General features: G+C 45.8%; 1 protein-coding gene across 2 annotated transcripts; it reads right to left on the bottom strand.

The window, feature by feature from the left end:
- Window positions 1-1,344: 1,344 nt before the first annotated feature.
- Window positions 1,345-14,273, bottom strand: LOC136753382 (ankyrin repeat and IBR domain-containing protein 1-like). Of its 2 annotated transcripts, none has more exons than XM_066709441.1 (19): window positions 13,956-14,273; window positions 11,405-11,662; window positions 10,789-11,056; window positions 10,148-10,312; window positions 8,961-9,078; window positions 7,141-7,439; window positions 6,434-6,522; window positions 5,894-6,038; window positions 5,071-5,237; window positions 4,591-4,679; window positions 4,125-4,255; window positions 3,613-3,738; window positions 3,337-3,423; window positions 3,162-3,228; window positions 2,881-3,026; window positions 2,622-2,764; window positions 2,303-2,354; window positions 2,004-2,072; window positions 1,345-1,565 (listed from the first exon to the last, which is right to left on the bottom strand). In XM_066709441.1, exons 1-19 carry the CDS (start codon window positions 13,988-13,990, stop codon window positions 1,470-1,472), a joined length of 2,550 nt encoding a protein of 849 aa, XP_066565538.1. In that variant the 5' UTR covers window positions 13,991-14,273; the 3' UTR covers window positions 1,345-1,469. The 2 variants fall into 2 exon arrangements, with proteins under 2 accessions (XP_066565538.1, XP_066565539.1); XM_066709442.1 differs by lacking the exon at window positions 13,956-14,273 and adding an exon at window positions 12,868-12,975.
- Between the last annotated feature and the right edge of the window lie 262 nt (window positions 14,274-14,535).

The following is a 14,535-nucleotide window of genomic DNA, read 5'->3' as shown; positions in this document are numbered from 1 at the left end:
CGATGCAGAAATGAAAGCGCTGTTTACAATGTGGATGAAGATGAAGTTAAAAAACAAACCGCAGGAAGTGCACAGCGCTGCTGTCTGAGGATAAAACTATAGACGCGTCACAGAGGCTGCTTTCGATGCACACGATTGCTTACTAATGCATAAGATTTATTGTGATTTAATGCAGATGTGCTAATAAAGGTGCTTCGCTTTCGGGTGAATTGTAACAGCACTTTCAGACGTGCAGAACCACAGACAGACATTTGAAAAGGGACATATATTAATTAGATTCCCCACTGAACCAGCACATTTTTAATTATTTTAGAAAGCTTCGGCTGCAAAGGGTTAAGATTACTTTCAAATACAATATAGAACCGAACAATAGCCAATCAATATTAATAAGTTGTGATTATAAATACAGCGCATACACCTGTAAGCAGATTTAATGTCCTGCGTCACTGGTTTGTTAGAGCAGATTTGTTTATTCCCGGCATGCATTTCGTTTAGGCCGCCTTTTCGCCCGCATATGTGACGCACTTAGGCTCCTAAAACCGCAAGTGTGAACTGGGTGTCTGAAAAAAGCCGGACTAAATTTGAGGCGGCCCAGGGCCGGCCTAATAAGTGTGAACGGGGTCTAAGTCACACATCAGGCCTTAGGTTTGAGGCAAGTGTATGCATCTCAGTATACAGTGTATATGATCTCAGTATATAGTGTATGCATCTCAGTATACAGTGTATATGATCTCAGTATATAGTGTATGCATCTCAGTATGTAGTGTATACACCTCAGTATAGTGTATGTACCTCAGTATATAGTGTATACGATCTCAGTATATAGTGTATGCATCTCAGTATATAGTTTATACGATCTCGGTCTATAGTGTATGCATCTCAGTATATAGTGTATACGATCTCAGTATATAGTGTATGCATCTCAGTATACAGTGTATATGATCTCAGTATGTAGTGTATGCATCTCAGTATATAGTGTATACGATCTCAGTATATAGTGTATGCATCTCAGTATACAGTGTATACGATCTCAGTATATAGTGTATGCATCTCAGTATGTAGTGTATATGATCTCAGTATATAGTGTATGCATCTCAGTATATAGTTTATATGATCTCAGTATATAGTGTATGCATCTCAGTATATAGTTTATATGATCTCAGTATATAGTGTATGCATCTCAGTATATAGTGTATATGATCTCAGTATATAGTGTATGCATCTCAGTATACAGTGTATATGATCTCAGTATATAGTGTATGCATCTCAGTATACAGTGTATATGATCTCAGTATATAGTGTATACGATCTCAGTATATAGTGTATGCATCTCAGTATGTAGTGTATACACCTCAGTATAGTGTATGTACCTCAGGGTTGAATTATGTCCCTAACGGCCAAACCCCACCCCAGGCCCAGGCTCTCAAACTGCTCGAGGCCGTAGGGGCTCCCCATGTTGCCCAGGCACCTCAGGCTGTCCCCCACCCCCGCCAGCTCAACTGCTGCTGGCAGAGCAGGGTGACCAGCCGGACGCTGAGGTTGTCCTTGTCCAGGGGGCTCAGCACCTGCAGGGTCAAGAACACGGGCGTTAACGCGCGGGTCACACTGCACACTGCTGCTGCCGTCAGCTCACAACGGCATGATTGTGTGTCTCCCACCCCTCTGTGTGCGCCTGGGTTTACATTTCAATACATCAATACAAAAGGGATGCAATCTGACTACAGACCACCAGGGAGTTTGGAGCATCAGAAAAGACAAATGAACAGAATAATCTGAACTAATCTCAACTCTGTGTCAGATTCAATATTGATCCTCACTGTCAGCTATTGGCAATGGTGATGTGCAATCCTATCTTGGCAATGATATCTAAAGGTCCAGTATCGCACAACCTAATGAACGATTTTCACAGAAAAAAGTAAACAAAAATCATTCCAATGTGTGTATTTGTTTTAGAAATAACACTTAAGCATCCAAATTAAAATAAAAAGTGTCTTTTGCAATACCTGTGGATGGCCTCTGTGACAGTTCTCTCTTTGGGCATTCCTCTCAAGCCTCAGCAGATACTCCATAAGCTTTAGATTAAAACAGAATGACACTTCAGTTACCTTTCTCGGCAAACACGGTTAGGCACCTACATACAATCGCTTACAGAGAACAAGTTACTTCCTGCACAAGCACTCAGTCTGTTAATGTCTTAGTCACATGCGTACGTCTCTGCAGAATAACTCAACAGCACAGTCTACAGGAGAGCACAGTCTCACTACAACACAACAGAGTGAGAAAGTACACGGCAGATAGTTACCTCAGAAGACTGCAACCCCAAGAGCTCCCAGTCCCACTTGCCATCATGGAAACTGCAAGATAAACAGTACAGCAGGCATGGTTTCTTTCTTCTCTTAACATTTGACAGATTAAATATTTCAGGATTGTGTCGCACTTGCTGACAAGCTAACAAATCAGCTCAGACTCAGGAACATGACTCCAGCTCAAAGAATTAATCTTTAAGAGAGAGTGAAAAAGAGAGAGAGGAGGGGGGTAAAATTCAGGGTAAGAGAGGGAGAGAGAGAGAGAGGCGGAAAGACAGAGCCATGCTGAAGGACACAGGGACAGGGGAGACGTACAATGTTTCCAAGTCCTGGGACACGGAGAAAAGGAACTCTTGCCGCTTCTGCTGCACCAAGCAGGCGGCGCGCACGATCTTGTGCCGTGGCGTGCGCTGGGTCACCAGGGTCACCAGGTCCTCTGTCACCGTCTCCAGGTCAGTCTGTGGACACAGGCACAAGAGGTCGGGGGAGAGATCAGGGAGGGGTCAGATTACATACTGATTATTTCCCATGAATCCAAAAACAAACCGAAGCCCCAGGGAAACAGCCACCTTACCTGCATACGTTTGAATGTTTTCTCCTTTCTGCTATTGACTTCCAGAAAGACCCCGTATGCAGAAGAGCAGGCCAGGATGCGCCTGGTCTTCAAGAGCTCGTGCATGGCGTCGTCAAAGAAGGTGGTGTCGGGGGCGCCACCCTCTCCTGTAGAGGCAGAACACAGAACACGGGCCGGGGGGGCGAGTCTCAGCATACAGATTAAGCATGTCCGCATCCAGTGTGAATTCACAAACTCTCTCACTAGGCACAGGTCAGTGGGGGTACGGGAGTCTCACTCACGTTCGCTCAGTGCCCGGCTCAGCTGCTCTATCCTCTGTTTTCCGGTGATCAGAAGTTCCTGCTCCAGCTGCGGGGGGGGAAGGGGACAGGAGAGAACAGAGTCACTGCTGTCCTGTTGCATTGTGTGTGTGTGGGGGGGACACCAGTGGCCACTCTGGAGCCACGTCTCTCTCACCTGGTAGCGGTCTTCATGGGTCCTGTAGCTTTTGAGGTACTCCTGAAAGTGATCATGCTCCTCAAGAGCCTTGCGCTTCTTCTGAGCCTGATTGGGGAGGGGTGACAACAACACAAAACAGAAGATAAAGCACACACTGGGTCACACTGATGCAGAATACAAAATAATAATGGTCATAATAACCACAACAACACCATAATAAAAATAAAGATAATAACAATAACAGTAATAACGCTAACAACTATAAAACAACAACAGTAAGAGTCAGGACCAAACCTCCTTCGCAATCCTCTCCTCCGCCAGCTGGATGGCATCGAAGCGCGTGCAGGTGTAGGATCCCCCTGTGTTGTAGCTGTGTAACCTCCAATCGTCCAGGCATATCCAGCAAAAGTTGAACTTGCACTGAAAACCCAACACAGACACACACAACTCTGCAGGGTCAATATTCACAGACACACATTCACTTGTGCCTACATTATTAGAGAGACTGACAGACAGAAACACAGACACAGAGAGAAAGAGGCCGACGCAGAGAGAGAGACACAGACAGACAGAGAGAGAGAGAGAGAGAGACACACAGAGACAGACAGACAGACAGACAGAGGTTCTTCCCAGGCTGCCCAACATTGTCCTTCCTGCTTTCATGACGATGATTTTGCTTTCAGTGGAAATTATATTTTTAATACCAGGAAAGAGCCAAATGAGCTCCAACAGTGGCGATCAATGAATTCAATTCACAAAGCAATGATCTTAAATGTTCAGGTGGGGGGTGGTGTGCAGGACATTACCCTGAAGCACTTCATATGATTGCATCCTTCGTTTTTCTGGATCGGCGTCTCACAGTTGGGGCAGGGCTTGGAGTTGTTGAGCAGCCACAGGCTGTTGACTACGTCCTCGCGGGCCTCGCTCACTCCACCCCCTGGGAAGACGACAGGAGAGACAGAAGACATGGAGTCAGCGGCGCGGTGAAGCCGGGGGCACACACTGACAGGCAGGAGGGGGGCTGCCAAGGAGCCGGGGAATAAACTGAGCCAAATGGGAATAGGACCGTCTATTCATTAACACAATATACATACAAATTAGCTAAAAAGGACTCAAAACAGTCAGGGTCTTTAGATCAGGGCTGGGCGGCTCTAGTCCTTGAGGGGGTAACAGGCTCCTGTAGGTTCTATCAGGTACTGTAGATTTAATAGGCAACCTGTAAGCAAACAGCAGGACACACAATGAGGATAGCAAAGCACAGGGGTCACTCACCTTCTTGCCGATCCATCTCTGACAGTTTGCCCTGCCACGCTTGCCACGTCTGACAGTCACAGGGTTCGTGTGACTTGCCGAGACATTGCCTGTAGACAAAAACAGGTGTTCAGATATGCCTCGGGCCCCCTTTCACACTCGGCCACCTCGGCTCAATCAGAACCGTGGCCGCTAAGCAAGAGAGGGGATCCCTGGGTTATCAGACTCAAGCCCGGCTGAGGTAAAGAACAGCAGAGAAGCCTTCCCAAACCTGCCCGATCTCATGAACTGCAGAGAAGCACACAACGACCTTCTGCTGACACTGTCAGGAACTCTGAAATCAGTGGCTTGTGTCTCAGGACTTGATATTGAGCAGTAATTGTATTGCTGGTGGTATGTATTTCTTTGAGACCCTAGACACAAAGCATTGTTTGCTTTTTTAGATGCTTACATTTTCCCATTAAAAAAAAAAAGTATGGTTGTTCTCTCTCTCTCTCTCACCAGCAGAACACGTGTCCGTCTCCACAGTCCACAGCCGGTGCCTTGAGCTGGGGAAAGATGAGTGGATCGGTGCCGGTCCCTCCGGGGCCCTGTCCGGCCAGTATGACAGCTCTCTCACACCCCGGGTTGGGGCACCACTTGATAGCAGGGTTGCTGTCAACAAACGCCTGGAATACAGAGGAAACAACACTGAACTGTAGTCAGGGAGACAGAGGGAGACGGGGAGAGGGAGGGAGAGAAGGTGAGGGCAAGGGGGAGAGGATGGGAGACCGAAGCAGACAGAGGGAGGACGAGGGAGGGAGGATTGATGGCCTTCCTGGAATCAGTGTTACACTTACATAGGAACAGATGTCTGTAGGAAACAGGTGAATAAACAACAGCATTCTTCTTAACAAGCAGCTAAACACACCTATACCCATGTGTACACAGACACACACAGACACAGACAGCGAACACAACTCCTCCTTGCATGACAATATCGCAGAGGAGCTATACATCAAAAGCCTCCTCAGATTTAAACACAGAATTGCTTTTTCTCAGGCTAATGATCTCTGACATCCCAACTGATTAAAAGGATAATAAGCGAAAGAGGGGAACTACAACTGCAATCGGATCATCTCAAAACTTCTGGGGAGGAGAAAAAAAAAAACAATAAAACAAAACTACAATGAGTTTCAGTTCACTTGGATGAGCTGAAATGATCTGTTACAGAGCAGATACTGAGATATGACGCCAGTACAGCCGTGACTACCGCCGAAATGTGTGTCATACACACACACTGACACACACATGCACACAAACACACACACGTTTGTGTTTTTACCTTGATGTCAAACAGGAGGTAGCGCTTGTACATCTCCTTAGAGACAATGCTCTCTATGATCTCTGCAGGAACCAGCTGGGAACAGCCACAGGCCGGGCAGAAGATATTGGGAGCTGCTCCTTCCTGGATCTTCAGGTTGAGAAACCTGAGGGAGGACACAACGCACAGAGTCAGGGGCCACGGCAGCGCAGGACACAACGCACAGAGTCAGGGGCCACGACAATGTGCTGGCCTCTCCCGCCAGTCACATCAGTGGTTTGGCCAAAGGCTGCCGCAGAACCAAATACAGTAAAGTATCCAAGCGCCAAGGGGGCTTCTCTTCACAGGAATTCAATTCACTTACCAAAGCACGCGGGTCCTTACAGTACAAACAGGGCTATAAGCAAACCAGGGAACTGGTTTCAACCTGAACATGATGATGGGGTGGGGGACGACAACCTGTGAGCTTAATACTGCTCTGCCACCTTAAATGCCACAGAAATGTCATTTGAAGCAAAATGGTCAAGTCATTTCAAGGGTGACAAAATAAAACCAACTCACCCTTCCCAGCATTCTCTGCAGAACTCGTGTCCACAAGGCATGTCCACGGGGTACTCAGACGCTGGGATAGTGCACAAACACAAGGCGCACTGGAAGAAGACACAGAAACAAGAAAACACAAGCCCATTACATTAATTCAGTCACTGATTCATTCATTAACGAATGTTAATTAGTCTGTGTGTGTTCTTCAATATGGGCTGCTTCTTGCCGGAGCCCAATTGCTAACCTTCGTAACGATTATCTGTGTAATAATAATAATGAAATGGAAAGATGTTGGATTCATTCACGTATCACCAATGTACAGAGGTAAAGAAAAGTTGACTGTTTCTAGACAGAGCGGAGACAGGAGCTGTGAACGCAGCGATTGTCAGGGAAACCCAGCGCGACCTTTCCGAATAAATATCAAAGACTATGTCTATGTAAATGTAGTGCCTGAATGCATTAGCATAATTGCTCTGCCTCAGAAGATTTCTTGATTAGGAACCCTAATAAGGGTGTCTGATACCACATCAAATCAATCAACCAACTGATTCCAGTGGCTGTAACTTGTAGATTTGTCAGGCACTGCCCCGTACCCCAGAGTACAGGGAGGAATGTAGCTGAGAGCAGTGTAAGCACACACACACACGCACACGCACACACACACGCACACACACATGCACACTAAGAGTGAGGCAGACACAGGAGTGACATGGGGGGGTCGTTACCAGAAGCCTGTCCTCATCCTCATCATTGTTTGCGTCCATGTACTCGTCCTTCTCACTGTCCTCGTCCTCTTGACTGTCCTCATCCTCCACACAGTCCTCCTCCCCGTCCTCCTTCTCGCCCTCCTCACTGTCCTCATCCTTCTCCCCGTCCTCGTCCTCGTCCGGGGTGCAGGGGGAGGGCAAGTTGTCCCTCGAATTGTACTTGCTGGGTGGAGGAGTGGGCATCTTCACCCCTGAGCGTTTGCAGCAGTCCTCTGCATTGGACAGCAATGCCATCTGCAGTTTCTCCTTGTCCCAGTCTGACACCCATGGGAAGAAGAAGAGCAACACAAGTGAAAACTGTTAGTCACTCTCACCCTAACAGATGAACTCATAAAAACAGACTCACAGACACTTTGTATTATTGCCCACTGTAAACTGCTGCTGATTTCTAAAGGAATCTTGTTTTGGGATCCACATACAGGGGTTCTCAATCCTGCCCTGCCGTTTCTTGGTTCAACTGTGCACTCAATTACTTCATTACTAATTGGGTGACCCCTAATTTAACTAATAATTTGCCTAATCTGAGATCTTAAATGTTAAACAGTTGTAGAGTTCATGTTAAGTATGACACTGTAGATTAAAATCTGGGACATAGTTTATTGAAATACACTGATTTTATTCACTGTAGCTTTGTATGTTGAAAACAAAGTTTACACAGTGTTGAGAATGTTTACTTTAATGTAGAATTATGTTTTGATAAATGCAATATTATTTTATTTTAAAATAATATTATTTTTGAACTTTAAAATATTGCTTTTGAGCATTATTGCATTATGTTTAGAAAAGTGTTTTGTTCTTGCATTAGAATGTAAATTTAATCTGTATTCATGTTTTCATGTAGGTGTATTAATTAAGGTTGTGGCCCGTGAACACATTTGTGAACACTCGAATGGCCCTTGATAGGAAAAAGGTTCCCCACCCCTGCTGTAGATGGAACTTGAAATCTCCAACTTTTATTGAGATACACAATTTAAAAAGTCAATTGAAACAAAAGAGTAAAATTGAGGGTTGAAGTAATTGAGAGTTCGGTTGGAACACAAACCAGCATAGCATGTGGTACTCCAGGACAGGTTTGAGAACCACTGAACTAGTCAATCAGAGTGTTTCTGGCTTCTTTGTATGTTTTTAATAGAAAAATTACACATAAGAAGCCAGACAATCACATTCAATTCCTCTCCATCTTATCTAGTGCATAAATGTCATCCCTTGCATCTAATGATCAGGACCAGAAACCTCTTCAGTCATCAGCGATGTTTCAGGACACGGAAACGCCAGTGGTGCGAGTTTCCCATGGTGTACATTTGTTTTTAATCAATAATTTGTATATGTTTTCCCCTTCCTCTTACTGAATGGGCCTCCATTAGGAGTGAAATGGACTTAATTAATCCCCCCCCCTCCCCGGTCGCCCTATGTAACTCCCCATCTGCTAACAAACAAACCATCTCAATATATGAACTCCCGTGAACAAATGCGAGAGATTTGCAGCAACTGCATTTCCAAGCTTTATCAATGGAGGGGGTGCTATCCAGGGCTTCAGAGATGCCTGCTGAACACAATGGCTGTGTGAGGGGACAGTGGGCACTGAGGTGCCTTAGAAAGTGCTCAATTTCACAGGCCACTGGCCGCAGGCATAATGACAGAAGACGAACAAGGCTGGCTGGTGGCTGAGTCACGACTATGTCTGTGTGTGTGTGTGTCTGTTTCTCTCTGTCCCCCTGCCCGTCTCTTTGGCTCTGTTCAGGGCCAGTCAGTGTGGAGTGCTGCGCGGGCACCGGTACCGTGAGTGCGGAGCAGGGCCCCGGCAGTGAAGAGGGGAACCTGCAGCATGTCTGCCGTCTCCTCAGTCAGATTGTTCTTCAGTTCATGCAGGTCCTGCATTGTCAGACCCTCATATGGCTGCATAGACACAAAGAAACAGAGACAAACATAGAGAGACACACACACAATGACACACAGAAATAAGAAAAACTAAGAATCCACAAGGCTGTTCAGACAACACACTATTATGTGACAAACGTAACTTTTGGTTTGAAGTGGAAGAGTAAGAATATTATGTACAATAAAACAAATCAAAAACATTACAAAAGCAATCAATCAATTTAGCAATCGCTAATCTCAAAATCAGATAGGAGAAAAAACATCAGCTGACTTTGGGATCAGTTTTTCATCACAATTTCATTCCTCCCTTATAATTTTATGGAATGCAAACCACCCCCCCCTTCTCCCTCTGTGCTTTACAGCTATAATTAGAGGTTATACACTGAGCAGCCCTCAGAATACACTGCCATGTTTTAAAACCAAACGGGAAAGTCTCCCGCAGCAGAGTGCTCTCTTATACACAGTGCATCGATGTGCTACGTTTCCCACAGAACATAATAAAATCCCTGCTTGTGTACACAGGCCACACCAGGGCATCTGAGCAGTCACACGACAACCCTGTCCCACCCGTAAATCCGTACAGTCATTTGTCCGTTTTCTCTTGGTTACATCATAGCATGGTACTTTTTTTCTTTCCCCTCGCTTTCCACAGCGGTGTGTCATGGCTGACCAGTCTGCACCCCTCCATGCCTCTTCTCCAGCTCTGTCAGGACTCTGGACTCCAGTGTAGAGGGTTGAGGGGTCTATCCCAGGTGAGGGACAGTGCTGTTGTACCCTTAAGCAAGGCACTTTACCCAGAATGCTCCAGTAAAAACCCAGCTGTATAAATGGGTCATTGGATGTACAAATTATGTGATATATTGTAACAACTGCAACTGCCCTGGATAAGGGCATCTGGTAGGCAATATGATAATGATGTCACTTGGCTGTCTGGCCAATCGACTTCTTCTTTCTCTTTGTTCTCAGCTGATTCTCCATCGTGTAGTGGCTCTGTGAACCTTTCCTCCCCCACCCCTAATACAAGAAACAAGCCCAACAGGGTGTTCAACAAGCCCCCCTCTGCCCCCTCGCTCCCAGGGGCCAGTACCTTTCTCTTGTCCAGGGCCTCCATATCCTTGGGATCCTTGGAGAAGACCATCTGAGCCTCCAGGCTGAGGGCCAGTTCTGTGTGGTGCTGCTTCTCAGCGCAGTCGCATGGGGTCTCCCTGTCCTTGTTCTCAGAGAACAGGTTGGCGTTGCAGTTCACCAAGATCTGCAGGAGACCAACATGGGGGTCGTTACAAGGAGAATAATAATGATGATGATGATGATGAACTTATTTAGCAAGTGGCTGTATCCCAGGCAACATACATGGTTTAATACGTTTATTTTAACTCCCCCCCACACCCTGCCACCAAGGGTTTCACTATAAAACTCAAACTACAAACCAGGGAGAATAAAATCAATTCAGATCAGAGAAGATCAGAACATCACCTATTCTCATAGGGTTCAAAGAGCATCTATGAATCTGTGTCAATATGTGTGGAGCTACGACGAGACTGTAAGAGCGTACAGAGCCCAGCCAGGTGTACAGCATTGTTGAGCAACTGGGAGGATGCATTTTTATACGAACTGTAAGAGTGTAGAACGAGAAAGCAGGGTATACTATTCACTTTCCCAGCTCAAACCCAGTGTCCCAGTGAGCACTGGCCAGATGTGGGCCGGGCTGTTTGAGTTCAAAGGCCTCACCTGCACACAGGTGCTCAACCCTGCAGAGGCAGCGTAGTGTAGGGCCGTGTTCCCCTTGTCGTCGGTGGCGTTGACATCGGCCCGCTCGTACGCGCCACCATCCAGCCTCTCGCCCCTCCACTTCAGGATCATCTGCAGGCAGTTGGCCCGGCGCTGATCGTCCTGCTCAGGCGGCATGGTCTGGGGCCCGGAGCACAGCAGGTGGAGGGCGGTCTGGTTGTGCGCATTGCGCTTGTTGGGGTTCCCACCTTTGTTGTAGAGGAACGACCTGTTCGTTCAGGAAAAGAAGAAAAATAGAAACTCACACACGGAACCCAACCCTTCGGACTTTGAAGAGTCAATGCCACTCGCCTCGCAAATGTTGTCAGCAGTTTATAGAATAAAACAAAAATGTTCATTTTACCCAAACACATACTTATAAATAGTAAAACCAGAGAAACTGTTATATCAGAATTAATACCTTTTTGAATTGTTTTATCGATGGCTGATATAGTCTTTTTTTTTCTTCCTTCAATTCCTTCACAGACAGAGAGAAACACACAGACACACAGAGGAAACACAGGAGGGAGACAACGAGACATTCAGAGGCAGACGGGGAGGGCGGGGTGGGGCTGACCTCAGCAGGTGTGTCATGGCGTGCTGGGAGGTGTAGTGCAGGGCGGTGTTGCATCCATATTTCTTCCCGTAGGAGGCGTTGGGGTCCAGGGATTTTCTGAACTTTGGGTTGTCCTGGTAGATCTGCATGGCCAGGGCCTCATCTCCCTTGATGAGGGCTTTGAGAAACTTTTTAGCTGTTGTTCTGAACGTTGTGGACAAGAAATGCTTTAACCCTGATCGGTCGGCCGCGCTCATCGCTTGCAATATGCTTCTGGGTCTGGAAGAGAGAGGGAGGGAGAGAGGGTTTATTCTCTATTTTTATTCAGCTTTGCTGCATCTGTGAACACTTTGGCAATGCTGGTGTAAACAGGCCACGCCAATAAAGTTCATTTTGAATTTGAGATGAACACAAAAGGGGGTTAGGGTCTGTGGAAGTGACCTGAAAGATGGCACAAGGTAACATATCCCAGTTGGCATCAGCGTTGCAGTGCCTGTTTCCTCACTCCTGCCAGAGGAGCTGTAATGACACTCTGTATCTCCACTCCAGTCAGGATACCTGGCTGTCTTCAACACTAATCCACAGGAATCTCTCCAAGTGCCCAAGAAATTAACCCCCCAACCCCAAATTACCGCTAAGGAGCAGGACATGGCAGCCTGACACCTCCTGGCAACCCTCAAATCTGGAGAAAATCAGGGGCAGTATTAATACACAGGGAAATCTGCATATATTTGGACAGGCTCCTCTGTTCCTCACTCCTACCCCCATTAAAAAGAATAATGCCAGCCCCGACCTGACCCCGTCGTAAACAACAATGGGAGAGAGTGAGTGCATCTCTGTCAAGCCTTGGGCCTGTACATCCTTAGGGATGCCACAAGCTGTTTTTGGTGGACATATATCAGCAATATCGCCGCAACCCTCACCTAATAGAAATTATAATTTATGTTGTATTTTTTTCATAAATACATGTAATGTTCAATTGCTTTGACAACATGAATTTGAAATTGAGAGAGAGGGAGGGAGGGAGAAGGAGAGAGGTAGAGGGAGACAGGAGAGAAAAGGAAACAGGGAATGAAGGACCGTTTTGCTTTGAGGAGGGGTCATGGACAATCTCTGCTGATACAGATTATTTTTTTGTTATTTGATGTTCAGCCATCTCTGTTTGGTTTTATATACATGCTTTACATGCTATATATAAATGCTTGAATTATAACCCAGTGACAGGAAGGTATCCCTTCACTGCAGGAGTGCAGCTCAGCAACCCTGTCCTGGAGGACCCCCTACCCTGCTGTTTTTTGTTCCAACCAAGCTCTTAATTACTTAATTGAAACCTTAATTTAATATATTTTGTGCACATCACAAAAACAATCTTGCTCTCATCCTGTCCCCCACAAAAAGCACATATCCCGTCTGTCTGTCTGTCTATCTATCTATCTGTCTCTGCACTCCTCCATGTGCTGAAACTGTAAAAACAAATACAATACCTGGTAAGTTTGAATAATTGGGAAGGTAGATCTGTACTATTCAAACATTGTCAGACGACGTCTACTCTCTCCTAGCTGTGAACAGCAACTGAATGCTTGACATTCCGGGGAAATCACTGGGGAAATTGAATGTGACATCACAATGGCGAGTTGCCGTGACCTCCGATGACGTAATGATTAGCGTTGCATTAATCACGTATTGGACCTAATCGAGCTACATGCGGGCCAGAACATCGTGTCCACTTTGGTTGGCTTTTTCACAGTTGATACCATGCCTATAACGTTCATATTAAGCACACAAACAATACAATTGAGCTATAGAACATTTATATATATATATATATAATTACACACACATATATTTGTATTAAAAGACCTCAGCCCAGAGAAAAGAGAAACCCGGTCCCTAACTTATTTGATTAAATCTTACGTGTAACGCTGTTGGAGAAAATATATGCTGAGACATAGCCACAGCTTTAATAAAATACGAAATCGGATTTGTATTGGGCAAAGAAGTAGGCTATGGAAATATAAAGAAAGGGATGCAGATACTAAAAAACATACAAAAATGACCACTTTGTAAAGCGACGGACATTAACTAAATATTCATAAAACACATTACGCAACTTCAAAACACCTATTTGTTAAAATAATAATAATAAAGGTAATTTCCAGAGATCAGCTGTTGTTTCATCTAATTTCCTTTCTTTTTGGAGCAAAAAATAACACACGTATTGATTAACACTGACAATAAGTTAATAACCCACATATTTTCCATTATTATTTCTCTGCCAGAGAATTAAACTGCGCTCCACTATTTTACAGTCGCAGCCATATGTATCTCACTGATTGTTAACTAAACCTATTGTTAAGAAAATAAAGAAATACGCCAACAACACTCTGGCATCCATAACTTACAGTGATCTTCCATATCCACATACGATTTACCAACTAAAACACGTCTTCTAAATAAATGATTGACACACCTATAACATCGTGTGCTGCATCATCTTGTATTGCGCATGTCCTTCCTATAGCCTGTTGTCAATGGGTCAGGTAGTCTCACGTCTGACTCAGATCATTATTACCTGACAGCTCTCGGCGCCGGCCGATGCGTCACCATCAGGGGCCCGTTTTTGAGCCCTGTCGATTTTGCTGATGGCGTTCAGATGCCCGTGTGTGAGCCGAGAGGGCAGGTTGCTCTTGTGAAGCTTCATTGTGGATAATGGCCGCTCACAGAGACGTAGTCCCGATCTGGCAAAGGACAACAAAGTTCACGTTGGCCAGCAATGGCGAAGCAATGAAAGCCGCGGCTCCCGGCCTGGCGGGTCGTGTTTGTCCTGATCGGGAAGCTCCTCGTCTGATGCAACAGATCCCGCTCCATGTGCGCAGTGTTGCCAGGTCCTCTCCATAAATTCCCCCCAGTTTGGTCGTACAAATCCCCCAAATCACGTCTCCCCCCCAAATATGATTGCTGGTCAACTGAGGTCCGGGGGGGTGGGGGTGGATGAAGTGAGAAATCGATTGTGCCAAACCCCTAAATTCCCCCAAGTTCACCATAATACCCCCCACCACTTCCCCCATACAAATGTTGCCCCCAAATGTCCCCCTGGGCTCTTAAAACCCCCCCAAATTTAGGGGAAAATCCCCCGATGTGGCAACAGTGCA

Source organism: Amia ocellicauda, chromosome 7, assembly GCF_036373705.1.
Source record: "Amia ocellicauda isolate fAmiCal2 chromosome 7, fAmiCal2.hap1, whole genome shotgun sequence".
NCBI classification, from domain to species: domain Eukaryota; kingdom Metazoa; phylum Chordata; class Actinopteri; order Amiiformes; family Amiidae; genus Amia; species Amia ocellicauda.
This window is presented reverse-complemented; position numbering and strand designations above follow the sequence as displayed.

Bases quoted from the DNA above. Each gene is read 5' to 3' on its own strand.
- LOC136753382 (XM_066709441.1), bottom strand. From the start codon at position 13,990: ATGGTGACGCATCGGCCGGCGCCGAGAGCTGTCAG. The intron at 11,663-13,955 runs GTAATAATGATC...TCTCTCTTCCAG, and splicing joins CCGGCGCCGAGAGCTGTCAG to ACCCAGAAGCATATTGCAAG. The intron at 2,073-2,302 runs GTAACTATCTGC...TTTAATCTAAAG, and splicing joins TGGGGTTGCAGTCTTCTGAG to CTTATGGAGTATCTGCTGAG.